This window comes from Ictidomys tridecemlineatus, chromosome 1 (genome assembly GCF_052094955.1).
Source record: "Ictidomys tridecemlineatus isolate mIctTri1 chromosome 1, mIctTri1.hap1, whole genome shotgun sequence".
NCBI lineage: Eukaryota > Metazoa > Chordata > Mammalia > Rodentia > Sciuridae > Ictidomys > Ictidomys tridecemlineatus.
Window position 1 is genome coordinate 172,709,098 of NC_135477.1, and position 18,442 is coordinate 172,727,539.

At 34.3% G+C, this 18,442-nt stretch overlaps 1 protein-coding gene across 2 annotated transcripts in view; it reads left to right on the forward strand.

Annotated features, from left to right (window-relative positions):
• The first annotated feature begins 7,548 nt into the window (after positions 1-7,548).
• Gabra1 (gamma-aminobutyric acid type A receptor subunit alpha1) overlaps positions 7,549-18,442 on the forward strand; it is a 53,626-nt gene continuing 42,732 nt past the window's right edge. The window contains exons 1-3 of one of the 2 annotated variants that reach the window (XM_005325416.5): positions 7,549-8,017; positions 10,327-10,415; positions 13,697-13,809. In XM_005325416.5, coding sequence (XP_005325473.2) covers positions 10,342-10,415; positions 13,697-13,809 — 187 coding nt within the window. In that variant the 5' untranslated portion in view covers positions 7,549-8,017; positions 10,327-10,341. Of the gene's footprint in view, positions 8,018-8,080; positions 8,151-10,326; positions 10,416-13,696; positions 13,810-18,442 lie in introns of those variants that run through there. The other variant, XM_040272088.2, reaches the window with a different exon arrangement.

Sequence of the window (18,442 nt, forward strand, 5' to 3'; positions counted from 1 at the left end):
TCATTGAATTTTGCCACGGTTTCAATCTTAAGTGTTTTATGTCTTGTGTTCCATCACCTCCTGATTTCTCTGAAATAATGAGTTTCTCTGAAATAATGAGTTCACTTTTCTTGCAAAGGATAAGCCTTCCTTCTTCCAGGCTACCACTATATGATAATAAGACCAAATGGTCAATCTTGTATTTGTTAAATTTTACCTGATTGTGTTGATTCAACTGAAACCTCAGTGAATTGATTACTATGTCCAAAGACTTTTAAGTATTGGAAAGCTAAGAAATATCTCAGAAAAAATAACTGTTAAACTGTAAGGATTTTATTACAATAAACACAGCTAATGATTGTTTAGAGTTTTTAATGTATATAATCACTTTGCAGATATTATTTTGTAAATATTCCACATCAAATGAAAATATGAATACCCCCAGTCTCAATAAAGAAACCGAAGCTCAGAGATGTGGACAAACAGTTTATTTATTCACAAATATAAAAGTAACTTATTTGCAGACAGAAAAGTTGTACCTGACAATTTCTTTCTTAAATATTGTTTAAGTATTGTGCAAGACTGCTTCCCTAAACTCAGTGTTTTTAACTTCATAAAAATTACATTATACTGTTTCAAATGTTTGTGACCAAAAAAGGTTTCAGCCATCTCTCATAACTGTTCCACCTTGTGCTATAGGAAAGAAATGTATCTTCACTGAATTATAATTATTAATTTTTGGAACCAACAAAATTTATGACTGTATTCAAATTCAAGATTGATTGACAAGGCATGTGTCTGTGGCAAAGTAGTTTATTCTTTCCAAACCTATTATCTCCATCTACAAACAGCACTATTGTGAAAATGAAATTAAACTAGAATGATGACTGGTATGTTCTCGTTACTAAATAAGGATTGATTTCTTCTATGAGGGAAGGGAATATTATTTTAAAATTCCTTCTGTCATCGCCTTAAGAGTTTAAGAATTATCTACATTATGTTGAATCCTGATATAGAATTTGAGTAGCAACAGGCAATAAGTCCACTTAATTGCTTTGAAAAATCTCATTTTATCAAAGGTAATTAGGTGCTTACACCTTATAAGCAAATTATAGGATAAGTAAATATATCTTCATTTGTCTTTTGTCATCTTAACTCTATATGTTAAATTGGCCTTGAGCTATATTTTTTAAATTTTTGTAGTTGCCAATGGATAGAATGCCTTTTTATTTTATTTTGTTTACTTTTATGTGGTACTGAGGATCTAACCCAGTGCCTCACACATGTTAAGCAAGTGTTCTGCCACTGAACTACAGCCCCAACCTGAGCTATATGGTTTTGATATTCCTTTGTTCATTTATTTATTTATTTTGCAAGGTTTTTTTTTTTCCTGAAACATATCCCAAGTTCCCATGGGGAACAGTCTATTTTATTTTGAAATTTGCATGAACTAGTCATTGTTTTGTGAGTAATCATGAAAAAGCAATTGGCATTCATCTTTAAAACTCTTTAGTTCTCTGCTTCTCTGTATACAATTTTATATATGTAATTATATGTGCATGTGTGTGTGTGTGTATACACAGAGGTTTTTTTTGAATTTTTCTCTAAAGAGAAATCTTGGTCAGTGTTATTATAGGCAAAAGTGAAAAAGCATTAGGTTAAGATAAGTTATTTTGTGTACTTATAAATTATAGTATATAAATTCTTTTTTTCCATTTTCTACATTGAACACAGGGCATATTAATTATATTTGGATATATTTATGTACCATTATAATAAAAAAGCATCCATATTCAGAGATTCGTTTTTATTTTATTCCACAAAACACAATTACTGTAAACATTAAGAATTGGGAGCTATTGAACAGATGGAGCATTAGTGTCTTAATTCTTGATCTTTGTTCTAGTAAATCCTTCTGTTTCATATCCTTTCCACAAATCCAGTGGCCATTCAAAGAATAATGAATGATTTTTTAAATGCTGTTTTAATGGTAGTATCATTTTTGTATGTGTTTTATGACTTTAAACAAATATGTAAATGCAAATGTCCAACAGAATAAGGAAACTACATAAAAATCTTCAAAATTTTTAAGCTAATCATGGCAGAAGATCCTGCACATACTAAATTAAGTCTCTTGGTACTAACATATTGTTTTTTTATTATTTCTGATAATCTCTCCAAATTGTTTCCTTAACTCAGATCATTTTTTCCTGCATGCTTGACACTTAAAAATTATCACTGATTGTCTATTCATACCATATTTATTATAAAAGAAAAACAGAAGAAGTATACGTCCTATATTTTAAAAAGAGTTTACATGCAAGCACACACGCACACAACACACACACACACACACACACACTTCAACAAAATACACACATATCATGAAAGTTGTAATTTTGTTGAAAAAATAGGGAATGCTCATTGCTTTAACCAAGTGTTATAGGAACTAGAATTTTAAAATATCTAAACTAGTGACAGAATTTTAACAATTTTATCTTTCCCCTGATTCATGGTACAATTTTCAAGTTACCAATTGAATCTACATAGTCAAAACACTCCTCTTCAAAATGTGGAATATGATTGATTTTTGTTTATTTAAAAAAGTAATTGCAGCTAGCCATTCACTTGTTATCACTTCCCCTAATTCTGAATAAATATGCATTTATCTGCTTGAGTTGGTGGATTTGACATTTGTGAAAAGAGAAGTCTTTGGAAGAAAATGGGTGAATCTGGGTTACATATGAGTTGCTGATAAGCTGAAAAATGCCAACAGAGAAAAATTAGATAGTGTCCTACTTACATAACTATTAAATAGACTCTGACATACAGGTACTTCTTGGCTTTTTCTTAAATTTTGTGTACAAAATAATGTTGTAAATGTGTCTTTGGGGGTGTCTAGGGTTGACTGTAGCAGCTACAGAGTGTTTGCTGTGGTTGGCTTTCCATGGCATTGTACCCTAATCTAATCTTCCTGGACTGGGGTGTATGTAGAACACTCTATGCCTAAGGCAGATGTACTGGGAATCATTCTTTTTCTCAGAACACCTTAGAAATAAGAACATAGTCCTAGGACCAAAGTGGCATGGGAGCTAGCTGTCAGAGTGCCTTGTCTAATAACTAAAAAAATTGTGTTTTAGTTATATCTTAAGCAAAATATGGATAACACCATCACTACTACTGGGTTATATGAACATTTCATAAATAAGGCACTAAAATTCTGAGAAAAGAATAAATCTATGGGCCTGGGGCTGTAGCTCAGTCATACAGTGCTTGCCTAGCTTCTGTGAAACACTGGGCTCGATCCTCAGCACCTCTTAAAAATAAATAAATAAATAAGAGGTATTGCATCTATCTACAACTAATAATATTTTTTAAAAGGTCATGGCTTTACAAAAAATAATAATGAATCCACGGTGAGGCAAAAGAAAGGGAAAAAACTAGTATTCAATAGCTGCCTCTCAAGTTTTAACATTGGAAGACTAAGTGATTAACATGCCTTTTCCCAGGTAACATCTCATCTAGAATTTGAGGTGTCATTACCTCATTTTAGTACTCACAAAATAAGGTTCAGCAAAGCTCAGGAAGGTACCCATAGCCATACTACTGAGTATCAGTGATTCAGAGTAGATGTCCTTGCTTGATCAGTGCTGTGCTCTGGTAAACCCAGTTTTTCTTCCACAAAGATTGCAGCGTTCAAATTCTTTATGATCTGGGGTAAATAATCTCTATTTCCCAAGAGTGCCAAATATTTGTGACTCAAATCTAAATAATTTTTACATTATATTTACTGTGTCTCTCCATACACAGAAATGCCAAAATTGCCCTCCAGTCTGAGAAATATGATTTGTCTGCATGATCCAGATGCCAAAGGTATTTAGATTAAGGTACAAAAAGTGACCTAATTTCCTAAATCACATTTTCTTGCCCCCCCCATCTGAGCTATATTTCAACAACAATTATAAAGGAAGGGATATCCCTCTGGATATACTAACACAGTTCATTGAACAAGATGGTGTGTATAATACAGGAAAATTAGAAAAGTGGGACTAATTGTCTGAATATAATGGAATACTCCAGATGTATATAAACATAGGTGCTCAACTGCAAACTTCACATTGTTGCTTCAGATTGGTAATGGTGTTTCACGATATGTTAACACTAAGAAATATTTTCAGTTCATTTATCTGAGTCATGCTAATATGTTTTAAAAGATCAGTTTATTCTACATTTCAACTGAAATTTATTTCAAATTTCATTATTCCTAATCACTTTTCTTCTTTACCCCAAATTATTTTGTAAATGATAAAAAGCTCCACTGCATAACTGGAAATTCTCTTGCTATTTTTTTTCTCATTTGATTCATATTTAATTGGAGAAAGTAAAAACATTTTTCTATTGAATAGAATCAGCACCACTTCTTCAATTAGGTCAGGGCTTCCTGCCATTTAAAATTGACAGAAAAAGCAAAATGTACCAGATGCAACACTGGAGATAGAGTTATTAGGCCTCTCAGGATCTCTGTTCCTAGATTTGACCTCAAATTCCTGATGTCAAGAACTAATAACTAGTAGGAGGGTCTTGGTCACTGGCTTGATGGAATGAAGGGGAAATAGCAGAAACATCTGAAATACAAATGTAAGCCTACACGTATGTTGCAGATGGACACACTAAAATATCAAAGGAAAGATTCTTACTATTAATAAATAATAAAAAATTGCCAGAGAAGATTTTATGTGACTTATACAAAAATGGTCAAGCATGAACATTTAATGAATAAAATTAATATAAACTCATAGCCTTATAGTGAGTAGGGAAACAGAGTGATCTAAAATGTGGTTAAGAGAATAAGCTTTGAAGTCAGAAGATTTGGATTTGCATTCTAGCATGGATACTCACTAGTTGTGTTAAATTGGCAAGTCTTTTTGATCTCTCTAATCCATAATTTATTGAATATTTTGTAAAATAGGAATATTAAGACTATTTCTCACATAGACTTTTCCTTAAGAATTAAATTGAATGATTTATGCAAAGTGGTTAGTACATTATTTGAAACCACATAGCTCTTAGTGAATATTAGCCATCATGTTTATTATTACTTCAATAACTTATATCATCAAGAGTACACACTTTGAAGACATGTATTCTGAGTATAAGAGAAAAAATAAATGTTAGCAAAATGTTATCCAAAATAGTCAAAATAACAAGACAATACAAAGCCATTTGTTTTTAAATTAATCGGCTGTATTGTATTCTCTGTCTATGTGGTAATGATGTCTCAGATGGGGAATAACAAATATGCTCATAGTCCAGAATAGTGATTACTGTTTTGGAAATAGTAAGATTATCAGTACTTAAATATTTGTATTTTATTTATTAAAATATGGATTCCCCAAAGCAAATGTATATAAAGATGATATCCATGGGAAGTCATCTAGTAAATCTCACATTGTCAATATTGTATTTTAAAGGGCTTTTCCATTTCCATTTAAATGCTGTATTTCATAAATATTTATTTTTATGGGTATGAAAATAAATTTTATCCCACTGCATAGTCACTTAATATTTTTAGTCTGAACCAGATGTTATTGGCATTGTTCTTAGAGACTATAGTTCAAATGATAAATTTCCAGGGACTGAGTTTAAAAAAAATAATAATAATAAGTAGAATGATTTGGTTGTGTGGCAGTAGATAGTGGGTATAAAGTTGTTCTCAATTTGTAGAGGAAGGTATAAGGAGCTGTAAGAGGAAGGTATGAGGAGTTGTAAGGATTTAGTGAGGAGAAGAAAAGAATAAAATAACACATTTTATGAATACTGATTTTTTTAAAAAAAGCACCAAAAAAAGTATAATTTTTTTTTATAATATGTGGGAAGTTTAAAAAATAATGTTTTCTAATGTTTACCCCAGGGTTCCAAGACCTCATTAAAGTCAGTTCTGTTCTTAAAATTGTTCAATAGACAAATAAACTAATTAATGGTTAAGTAAATAAACAAAAATTGGGTAATGCCACAAAGGGAAGTTGTGATGTTCCTTCAGTCTATATCTTTAAGGAAACTTTTGAATTTGTCATGTCATTCATTGACAACTAACTACTGCTTACAGAAAGGATCATCCTAAGATCTGCAAACCTCTCTTCCAAAAATTTATCTCTAAAACCATTTGCTAGTAACACTTAACCTCAAAACTCAGAAGGTACCTAAGCCCCCCTCTGAACTTGCTCTTCAATTTTGTGTCCCTTATCACCTTTCAATCACCTCACTTAAGTTTATTTCTGTAAGTTGATCATTGCAGCACAGGGTCAAGGAGCACTTGTAGAATCAAAACCCCAGAAGTGATATGGACTGTCTAAGTATTTTCTTAGCCATGCTCAGCCCCATCTCAAACGTCTCTTCTGCTAGAAGCGTACTCAGGGAAAGTGGCCCGTGAGCTTTCCAAAGGCTTGGACCTTTCCTCCAGATCTATTATACAGGGACTTCCCATCTTTTCAGCACCGCCTACCGAATCTGGACGAAAGTGCTGAAAGGACAGCTCCTGGTGGTGTGGGTCTTTTCAGTAAGCACTCCCAGGAAGACAGCACCCATCCACTCTGCTAAAAACAGCCATTCACAAAACCCGAACCACAATCATCCCTGATTCCTTGAAAATTTAGTTAGGCTGTTGAAGCACACACCCCTTCCCTGAGTGTATAATTATTCGTGGGTGGAGAGCTACCAGGGAGTGTAATAGAATAGGACAGGGTGTGTGTTGGGGTGGGGGGGGGAGGGGAAGCGAGTTTTGTTCTGACTTCTAAAAATCCCTCCATCCTTTTCCTATTTTCCCATTCCAAGAATGATGGAGTTCAAGGCAAAAAAAAAAAAAAAAAAAAAAAAAGAAAAGAAAAAGAAAAAGAAAATGATTCCAGAAATAGAGATATGCCTCTCAAACCTAGAAATGATCAGAATGATGTGTTTAAAGTTAAATATTGCTTCTTCAGGGAACCCAACACAATTCAGAGTTAAAGACGCCTGTGTTTTCTTCGTGATCACGTACACAAGCAGTTGCCTACAGGAAAATAAAATAAATAATAATAATAATAATAATAATAATAAAAAACAGGTTCAGGAGCGTGTTCCTGCTGTCCTCTAAGCTACCAACGAAGGTGGGCTGGAAAGCGCTCCAAACCTGCCAAAGTGCGAAGGACTCCTACCCCAGTGGCCAATTCCCTACCGGCCAGAACTCTTCCCTACCGTCACTCTCAAATCATGACTCTGCAAGACACAGAGACTTAGACATACGTGTGGGAGTGTGTGTGAGCCAGAGAGGCGAGAGGACCGTGCGCTCTCCACACGTGTAACCCTGCGTCTCCCTGTTTCATGGCTTGCTTTCATTCATATGTATGCAGTGATTAAATATTTGATCTAAAGTGGAACAATTATACTGATCCCTTGTATTTCTAATGGGCACTCCTTAAAATAGGGTGTTCGTCAATTGCAAGTGTGAAAAGATCCAAAGTGCTTTCCCCACGTCTCCAAACCTCTCTACCCTTCCCTTCCCCATTTCCACTGCCCCCAAACGGAATGCATGCAGCAGATTGTGGAAGGATTTGAGTCTGCAGCTATAGAGAAGGGGATTAGGGCCAGAGCGGTGCAAGTTAAATTGTGCTGCATATAAAAAATGGGCGGATTGGTCTCCAGATCCAGAGGCTGGTACCACCTTCCTTTCTAAAATAAAATCTCTCTGGCATGAAGTCACCGCCTATTTCACATCCGGTTTGCCCTGGGACGTATTACTACTGTCTTGGTAAAGAGAAATCTTTTGTTGTATAGCTGCAGATTGGATATTGGGAAGCAAATTTGGGTGTGAAATCTTCAGCTCTGGAGCACGCAGAGTCCATGATGGCTCAGACCGAGTGAGTGAGAGGCAGCGAGCGAGGACGCCCCTCCGCTCGCAGCGCGCCTGGACTCGCAGACTCGCGCCGGCTCCGGCTCTCCACGATTTTCTCTCGCAGACTTTTCCCCCGGTCTTGAGCGATCCGGTGCCCAGAGGGGGCCCGAGGTAAGTGCGCCTTCGGACCGCGACCCACAGCGCTTTGAACATGGCTTTTCCTAACCTGGGAGACAGAAATGCTATAGTGGTGGGAAAACAAGAAAGCAAGAGGGAGCCGGACAGGAGCCTGAGCCTGTAGCAGGTAGCAGCAACGAATGTTTTTCTTCAGGGCGAAAACTGCAGCGATCTAGGAGCTTTATTTTCTCCCTCTCTTCTTTTCTCTCTTGCTTTCTTAGGCAGATTTGAATTTATTCCGCGGGGTGGGTGGTGACATGTTGTTTTGGTCTTTTTTTTTTTTTTTTTCCTCCCTGCCAGGGGGAGCTGGGGTGAGTTTGGGAGGGGCGTTGGGGGGCAAGGTCTAAAGTTAAGACGCTGGGACAGAAATCCTCTCTCCCTCTTCCATCTCAGGGAAGGCACGCTTAATTCTGGATGAAAAATTGCCTCTTTTCTCCTTTCTAGTGGACGCTGCTAAAATGCCCTCTGGTGTAGGGGTCTCTCCCATTCTGAACATGAAAAACTCAACTTGTTATTTGAAATGGGTGGCAGGGGATATTAAGGGTGTTTGGAGTGTCTGTCTGGAAGGGGAAGGTTGGAGGTGGAAAGGGGTAAGGAGGCAGTTTAGCGTTTCTTTTAAACTATTATGTTTGTATTTGCAGGAAACTTTCTTACCCAACAACTGAAGCGTTGTTTTTCTGTTTTAAAAAATACCAGAGGAAAGCAAAAAGCTATGGTGTCTTGCCTTGGGGTTTTGTTTTGTTTTTGTGTTTATTCCTTCAGGAATTGCCCCTTTTTATAAAGATCAAAGAAAATTAATAGGGCTAAGAGGAGTTGTTTTTCCCTTCCTAACATTAATGAAGATTAATGAAAGGGTGAATAATAATTGTGCCATTTAGATGCAATATTTTAACATAATAATGTTTATACAAGATTTCTTGTCACATTCTACTCATCTGTATCAAAACCAGGCACTAAATTAAGTAAAAGCTATGATGTGGCTCACAGTTCTTATCTCTACACCATTTCACTCCAAACACATTAATTATATTTCACTGCTTACTTGCCTGTTTGTAATGGTTTTTACTGATTTAAATGATCCCCAGGAGTGTGGAAAGCATTTTGTAGCTATAATTAAAGGTATACTACATTAAACTATAGACTGGTTAATGAAAAAATATGCTTTAAAATACTTGCAATTCATTAATCACCGGATCCTACTGAAGAGTAGAGATGGAGGGAAGTGCTAACATACTTCTAACATTTCTCATATTATTGCTGGAATTAATGACAGTTCATTGAAATAAAATGTAACTATCTGCTCCTTAACCAGGTAGGGCACTGAATTTCTGAAATGCACTCCATAAATAGGTTATGTATATTTTTAATTCTGTAAGCCTTCCGCACTCCTCCATTCCTCCAGCATCCCACTACCAGGTCTAAATTCAACAATCAATAGTGATGGATTGCACTTTACCTAACAGGGAAAAAAGATCCCCCTTTTCATGCAAGGCAAAGCACTCCAGCTTCCATCTGTTTGGAATGAAACATTTTTCAGCAGCAACCTGGCAGAATTGGAAAGGGATTAAAAGATATGTGTGGGCATGTTTGTGTGCATTTGTGTGTGTGTGGTTGGTATGTGAGAGAGATCAGTACATGGCTTGACTATAAAGTGTGTCCTTTAGCTTCACAGAAACATTTGTGAGCTTATTTAACAAGGCAATCACAGACACAGAATAGAAGCACGACTTTGGCATTCAACAGTGTGTTTCCAATGGGCTTTATAAAGAGATAAATACAGTTGCTTCTAAAATCAAGGTACTATCTAGAATCCAGAGATGAATTCAGTTAACAGAGCAGGTTAACCATCCACATTCCACCCCGAACATTTTTCTCCCTATTAATAATAGAAGCTTAAATTTTTCAATGTGGAGTCCAGTCATGGGGACTCAAATCAGAAAGGTCAACATTTTCTCATGCAAAACAACAAGAAGAGAATAAATCAAATTTTAATAGAAATTTAAAAAGCCCAGGGAAAACAACTCACAGTTTTAATATTGAGCAATATTGTCACCTGAAAGCATTTCAACTTGTATTCTTTTACAGGAGAAATTAAGGTACTGATAGATTTCTGAATGGAGAATTGGAAAGAAAAGTGGAAAATGGATGGTCCAGGTTTCCATTGCTTCCAATGAGGTGTCATATTCCAGTGAGGTCATTTCCTGACTTCAAAGCATTCATCTGAACTGCCTCAGTCAGCCCTAGTGGTTATAACCTGATGTTTCTTGCAAGACACATTGATCTCTACTTATTCTACTTTTCAGCTGCTCAAGTCCGCGATGAAGAGAAGTCCAGGTCTCTCTGACTATCTTTGGGCCTGGACCCTCCTTCTGAGCATGTTGACTGGAAGAAGGTGGGGACACTTTATTTTAAATCTGCATGAGAATTTCTGTAACTTTTCATTTATTACATTAGGGGGAAGACAATTGTCCATGGATGAATTCATGACTAAGGGAATTAAAAAAAAAAAAAAAACTTAAGTGCAATAAAAGACTAAAGAGTATTAAGGAAAAATAAACATCTTATTTGCATGTCAGTTAGAATACACTTACTAAGACTTTGTTAAGAAATGTATTAATTTAACATTTGAGTCCTGGATTGAACTTTTCACTATTCGGTTGTAACTGAAAAAAAATTCGGTTTCCTAATTCATAGAAAAAGTTCCCCCAATTAATGTCTGCATACCATGCACGCTGATTTTCCAAAAAGAAAAATGTTAGCCAATTTAAGGATCATAGGATAATTTGTGAATATATAGAAATGGAAAGTTTAACATAATATTTTTAATTTGAAAATCATGCCTCTATGAATACAGGTGCATACTATGTTTCAAAACTATATTTATACAACCAACAAAGGTGGAATATACTAAATAAATATTTACAAACATTAGGTAAAATCAAACTTATCTAATTAAGCATAACTATTTTATATAAAAGTTAAAAGAAATATTAATGTATAAGCATATTCAAAATATGATTAATGATCCAATCAAGACTATAAGATATTATAGTAAAAATATATGACCAAATACTTGAGAGTGATTTTTTGTTTGCTTGAATATTTCTTGTGTACTTTATTCCTGTAGCCCATAAGAACTTATTAAACTAGATCTAAAAACCTGAGTTTCTTCAAATGTAACGGAAAGAGAGAAACAGTATCCTGGAAAGATCTGTGAATTTGGAGGCATGTTTTCTAATTGAGAAGTTGTCTATTATTATTTTTTTGGCATTTTGTATAGTATATATGACTACCAGATGAACAAGATATACATTACTGTCAGATACTCTTAATTTGAGAAGTTAAATGATCTTCACTGCTTTTGAAAAATTATATGAAGTGTTACTATTGTAATGACCTGTAGATGGAGTTAGTGCACAGTGTTTTATTCTATAGTGCTTCATATGGAATCAAAATCAGGTACTGTAACTGACATTTCTCCTCAAAATATACATTCTGTTTAGGAAACACAGCAGTGGCATGGATAATTTATTACCAGATAAATAATTTTGATATTTTTTCTAAGGTTTTACTTTGACAGTTACAGTTTGTCATAGTCAATTAGAAGCAAAGATGAAGCACCTGATTAGAAAAAAAATAATCACACAAAAAAGAGATTTCTATCCTAAAAGGGACAGGGGAGCTAATGTTCTTGGGAGAAGGGGAAATCTCCTTTGGTATTTGCACTTCAATGGAAGGAATTGGTGAAAACACTTATAAGACAAAACCAGAGAGAAAAACATTTCCTGAATTGTATATGAGCTATAAAAACTTAGGGAATGCAGGTAAAGGTAATAGACAGCTCTTATTCTAAGGTTTGTGCAAACAACTTAACTGCACTCTGTGTTGTCATCCCATCTCACGTTTCCTCCTTGCTATTTTATTACTTTCTTCTTTAGAGCTGTCTATCAGGAGCTCATTACAGCTTAAGGTGTGCTAACATTTCTTTTCCATCTTTATCAAGATGACCTTCCAATACCCTTGAAAGATGCAAGCATAGCAGTCAGTTTTGTGACAATGAGATTTTGTAAATAATTGCATTCAGAAAATTATTTTTTGCCATCCGTCAATGAGACATACTGGAAGATACAGAACTCATTGAAAATTTGATTTAAAAAAAGATGTTTAATTTTACTGAAAAAGAGTAAGCCCTCAATCTGTGTGATATTAATGTTGAATTTAGCAGAATAAAAAAATTGTTTTGTGAGAACACACTTAACATATTTAATATCCTGGATAACTTTTCATTTTTAATAACTTTATTAAAATAAAACTTTCAGAAAAAAATGCCTTTGCATTTGACTAATACAAAATCAATTACCTGCAAAACAGTGTTTTCAAAATGATACTTTGTATTTCTTGCTACTGTCAAATAAATTCTTCTTTAAAATGTTAATACTTATTAGTAATAAGAACACACAAGAGTGAAATAAAAAGTGTATTAAGTAGGAAATATGAAAGACAGAAGTTCCTTAGTTTATACCCTATATTCATGTATTTTTTTACTCAAGGTCAGAGCTATCATTGAAATTTATCAGTGAGTGTGATCCATCCTAAGATAGAAAATGCTTCTCTCAAAGGATTTTGGAAATGTCATGCTAATCATTACATAAAATATGATTCAAGGAGCATAGACAGTAATGCAGTTCATAAAAGAAACAGTATATGAATTGTGGTCAAGACGTGGTTGAAAATCAAAGACTGATAGTAAGATGAGATACAAGTTACATCCTCAGTACAATTTAAGTAGAAATAATTATTTCTATACAAAAACATGGAGATAAAGTTTTGCTTAAAAGTTGAACAAAGCTGGTTTCTAGAATGAGCTTTGCTTACAAATTGCTGTCTTCTTAAACACTAAAGCTTTGCTACAGTTTATAAACTATAAATTAAGATTATTGAACTTTCTCTTTTTCAAGGACTCTTTCATGTCTAAGGCCAGCAATGACAAAAATTCAATTAGGTAACTGATCAGATAATTTTTTTTTAAAATTGAAGCATAAATCTTAAGATGAATGAAATTTTGAACATTAGTTAAAATATAATTAATGTAAACATTTTTATCTTCTTCTCATCTAAATATCTTAAGAGAACATGAAAAAAATCAAAACAGATCCTTAGGATCTGGAAGAAAAAATGATAGGTAAAACTTAGGGTTTTGCTACATGTTAAATTAAAAACAAAACCATTCTTATAAATATCTTTTACTGCCTCGCTTTCTTGCTCTCTTTCTCACGAACACACACATTTTAATTTGAGAAGTTTCCCAGTTTTTTTCTAACACGTGTGAATATTTTTGCTTGCTCAGAGAAGATACACATTATGACATGATATTATGCTGAGAATTCAGAAAGTAAGGAGGTAGTATTCATTTCCTCTATTCTCCCTTCCAAATTTAGAAAAAAAAAAATCAGGGCTGGGAATGTAGCTCAGTGGTAGAGTGCTTGCCTAGTATGCATGAAGCACTTGGTTCAATCCCCAGTTCTGAAAGAAAAAAAAAAAATTAGCAGGAGGAATTTTCAAAGATTCAATAGAAAGAAAAGTAGGCAAACCTAGGAAAATCTTAATCAGAAAGAAGTTTCAGTGGAAACGTGTATCTAACTCAGACACTGCTTATCTTTATGCTACTTCCAGCTTCGGACAGCCCTCACTGCAAGATGAACTTAAAGACAACACCACCGTCTTCACTAGGATTTTGGACCGACTCTTAGATGGCTATGACAATCGCCTGAGACCAGGCTTGGGAGGTGGGTTGTGTTACTGTATTTTTTTATTTTAAAGAATAATATGAAAATCTTTATGATGATAGTCTTGTTTTCCCTTTAAGTGTTAAAATAATGAGAATGGTACCATGGAGTTCAATGATTAATATTATTTTAATAGATTGCTCAGTGTTAATCCAATTCCCTATGATAGTTGTGTCCACATAACTTTATGGATCAAAAGATGCAAAGTTCTCATAATGATGTGAAAGAGATATTACATCTATTTGACAAACACAATGTTTTCTTATAATTTGATTATACAAGGAAAGCAATGGGAAGGACACTGTCCCTTCCAGTTTAAAAACTACATCAACCTCACCTGTTTTTGCTAAGTCTGCATTGAATTCATACAGGATACACTGAATCTGTCGCCTTAAACGTTTATATATATTGATCCACTATGCTATGCTAGATTACCATCACCTCTAGGATCAAAGGTGAATGAAATAAATGGTAGTGTTTTTTTAACCATGCATTTGAACTTACACCCTAATTTTCTGTAGTGATTTTTTTTTGAATATCAATTCATTGGTCATAATGAAGAATTTCTGCTAAGGAATAAAGTAGAACTTATTACTATACATAAATATGTATAACAATAAGAATTAATAGTTCCAAAAATTATCCATCTATTTGAATAAAATAATCAAACTATTATACTTGGTTAAACAAAAATTACTGAAACCAAGTCAGAATATTGTAAGAGTAAAACAAGTAAAGCAAGAATATTAATTATCTCGTTTGAAGTCACACAGGATAACAATATTAGAATCTTTGATTCCCAGCTTTAGCTGATATGGCACCTTTTCCAAAGCACCTGTGGAAACTAATAGTAATATTTAAATAGTAACTAAACTAAACGGCAATAATAAGAAAGACACCTCTTCTGCATTTAGACAGCACAGATAAACAGTGAGTAAGAAGCTTAAGAGTCAAGCACTGATTTTACAACCAAATAGAGTAACATGGATTTAGAATCATTTTAAAAATATTTTGTGTAGTGTAATCACAGAGATGTGCATCATGGGTCTATTTTCAAGCTGCTAAATGTCATTACTGTCTTAGAGGTTTAAGAGAAACTGCTTTTTAAAACTCACAACTAAAATATATGTCAAAGGTCTTACCAGGTGTCCATTCTTATCTATTTCAAATGTTCATATTTAGGACATGCTACACAAATTTCATCAGACTTCTTCTTCCCTTAGTTTTCATTCAGTTGAAAAAAAAAAAAACATCTTAGGGGCTGGGGTTGTGGTTCAGTGGTAGGGTGCTCATCTCCCATGAGTTCTATGCTGGGTTCTATCCTCAGCACCACATAAAAATAAATAAATAAATAAAGGTATTGTGTCCATCTACAACTAAGAAAAATATTTTTTAAAAAATCCTAAAGTTGCTAGACTCAGGTGAAGGTGCCTATAGTCTCAGCTGATCTGATGGCTGAGGCAGTAGTGTCCCTTGAGCCCAGTAATTTGAGGCCAGACTGTGGAAGATAAGGAGACCCTGTCTCCAAAAAGAAAAACAAACTAGACCTGGGGCATCACAAAATGAGAGAGCATGATAGTGTACATATGTTGATATAATGTCTATGAATACATAACATCAGCATTGGCTCCAAGGAAATTTCTCTTGATGCATAAAATATGAAGTAAATTATAAAGACTGCATATAGAGGAGGTATATACAGAACTAACGAATGGGTTACTGATGTAAGTTTTTTAAAAGTAAGACTTATGAAAGTTCGTAAAAATGTGTATGATTCCTTCACTGAATCTCGTTCCTGATGCATTTCACTCCCTACAAAATGAGCAGAATTTTATAACATTTATAAGGACTTTCCTTTCATCCTACTTCAGGAAATTCTGTTTAATATTTTAATGTGTGCACATGAATATCCTCTGAAAGATTTGTGTGTAGTTTTCAGTTTGTTGGACGATTTATGTTTATACAATCACCTTCTTCAATGATCACCTGCATAGTTGTATGATAGTTCTAAATATAAATAACAAGCCATGATTGTTAATATTTATTTAACTGTGTGTAACTTTTTAATAACTGTATGCATTAATTAAGTATTCAAATATAGTCGGAGCAGGAACCATTTCCTTATATTTATACCTAGACCATGGAGAACCATGGATTTGTGGAGTTGTAAACCAGGCTAAGCATAGATTGAAAAGCTAATTTTCAGAACTTGCAACACTTGGAGATTTGCTTCCAGAAATGAGTACATTAGTTCATCTTTAACATTACTGTTTTGGAATATATTTTTATTTCCTTAGATTGCCATGCATTTCTTTCAATTTAAGTATGACATGGATTCTGATAAATTCCCGTTGCAAAAAGAATCTCCTTCCTTTTACTTTTTGACATGAATCATTGGTTTTCAGACAAAAAAAAAAACAACAAAACTATTATATACTTGAATAATTATCATTATTTACTAAGAGGGTAAAAGATTCCTTTCAGTTGATTCATGATCACAGCTAGGACAGCCTCATCTTGCCTTCTGCCTTCTTTATTATGACAAAAGTCTGATTTTTATAAAAATAACAAAACTCTTCAAAAAGCATGGATATTTTGTTCTGAAAATCCTCAGAAAATATGAGAACCCGAGACTCCAGAATATTATAAGAAATTGTTGTATGTGCAAATTCATCATGACTCGTTTTCTAGAAACACACTGCATCAGAAGTGTAGTATTGCTCCTTAGGGATGTGCGCTGTGGGTACAAACCAGGACCTAAGTACGTAAAGGGGTGGATTCAGATAATAGAAATCAGCTGGCAGATATTGTAACGGTATTGGAAAAGGCTATTTTTTTCAGTGTCAAGAGACAGCCTATGAAGGTGAAAAATATAAGGATAACATAAAAAGAGACATCCGGGAAAGTTTTTTTTTTTTTTTTGTCATTTTTGTTTTAGTTGTAGATGGACACAGTACCTTCACTTTATTTATTTTAACATGGTGCTGAGGATCAAACTCAGTGCCTCACATGTGCGAGGCAAGTGCTCTACCACGCTCCACAACCCTAAGTGCAGGATTTCTTTTCTTTTTTTCTTTTTTCTTTCTTTCTTTCTTTTTAAGGTAGGAGAGTTAAAACAGATTAGATTATGTGAAATTTTAAATTTTAATATACTAGGAAAATCTAAAGAGAAAACTCAACCAGGTTTATATTTTAAGCACAAAGTAAATGAAGAAAATTTTAAATAAACTCTAATTAAAATCATCAGTAGCCAGAAAACACAAATTGGGATTGTGGATCATTGTTTAATTCATTCTCATTTATTATTTTTTTCTTTGGTGACAAGATATGAAGGGTTGCTCTCTCTTTGCAACGAGGAGCTAAAAACTATTTTTGAAAACTCTTGTCTAAAACAAGGTCAGCTTGTAGAAGAATCATATAGCTGGTTAGAAGTCAGAAAAATGGGAAGATGAAAAAGTAAAAGTTCAGGGAAAAAGGAGAGAAATAAAAAGATAGAAGTAAGGAGTCTGAATAAGGCAAATTGAGAGGGGTTGAGGTCTTGGAGAAAAACAGATAAAACCATAAAGCAGAGGAATCCATCCCGTTAGGACAGATAGACATGAGGGCACAGGGATCATCAAGACTTGTCTTTTTACTTTCAATCGTGACCAAACCAAAATTTCTCTGAGTGAACTCATTGTCCCAAGTTTCCTCCTATTACTTGTGATTATAATAAATAGAGGAAGCCTGTATATGCTCTAGCTTCATGAAAAATTAAATAATACTTCTGCTGAACTGCACACATCTAGGTGAATTTATTTCACTTTCATATGGGTTCCTCCCACACTTTGGGAATAGGAAAAAGTAATCATAAACACACCCAAAGCTTAATCCTGAAGAAACACTGCAGGTCGTCAAGGACAAATAAGACCTTTCCAATGACGTCCTTTCCTTCTTCTTTATCCTTCTGTATGTACCAGCTATAGTTTAAGATGTGCCAGAATCCTGGGTGAGCCAGGGTGATCGCAGTCATCATCCAGGTCATGTCACAAAGCTAAGAGTTCCCCTTCCTCCTGTGCATGAGCTCAGTCTCCCTCATCTAGCTCTCAAAAGACATGTTCTTCTATAAACAAATTCATTTCACTTCTCTAAAAACAAATTAGGAAAAAATCATCCAGTTTTAGGTGGAACACAAATAGGATGGACTTGTAGGGATTGTAGAACTTTCCCCCCGACTCCATCCCTCATTATGGTAGTTCCTGGGAAAAACTGTCATTACTGCTAAATTCAATTTTAAGTTTGATTTTAGTAAATGATGTATAGAACAATGGATGCCTTTCAAAGTTTTTATCATCAAACCATGTCTATGAAGATGGCCAGGGAAAGAGAGCTGAATGTGTAACAGACCCAGAGGGATGGGTGGCCAAGTGGATAAGGAAGTGGATAGGATTGTAAGTAGAGAATGGAACTTACCCTACTGTACACTTCATAATATTTACAGTTTTCTTTTTTTGTGTGCTGTAAGTGTTATAGATTTGACTGTTTTGATTGTTTTTGTTTTAGATTTTGCTTAAGCAAATCTAAACAAATAATTGGGAGAAGGATCTAGAGCAATTGAAATCTAAGCAGTTATTTGAAAGTGTAAGAAGAACAT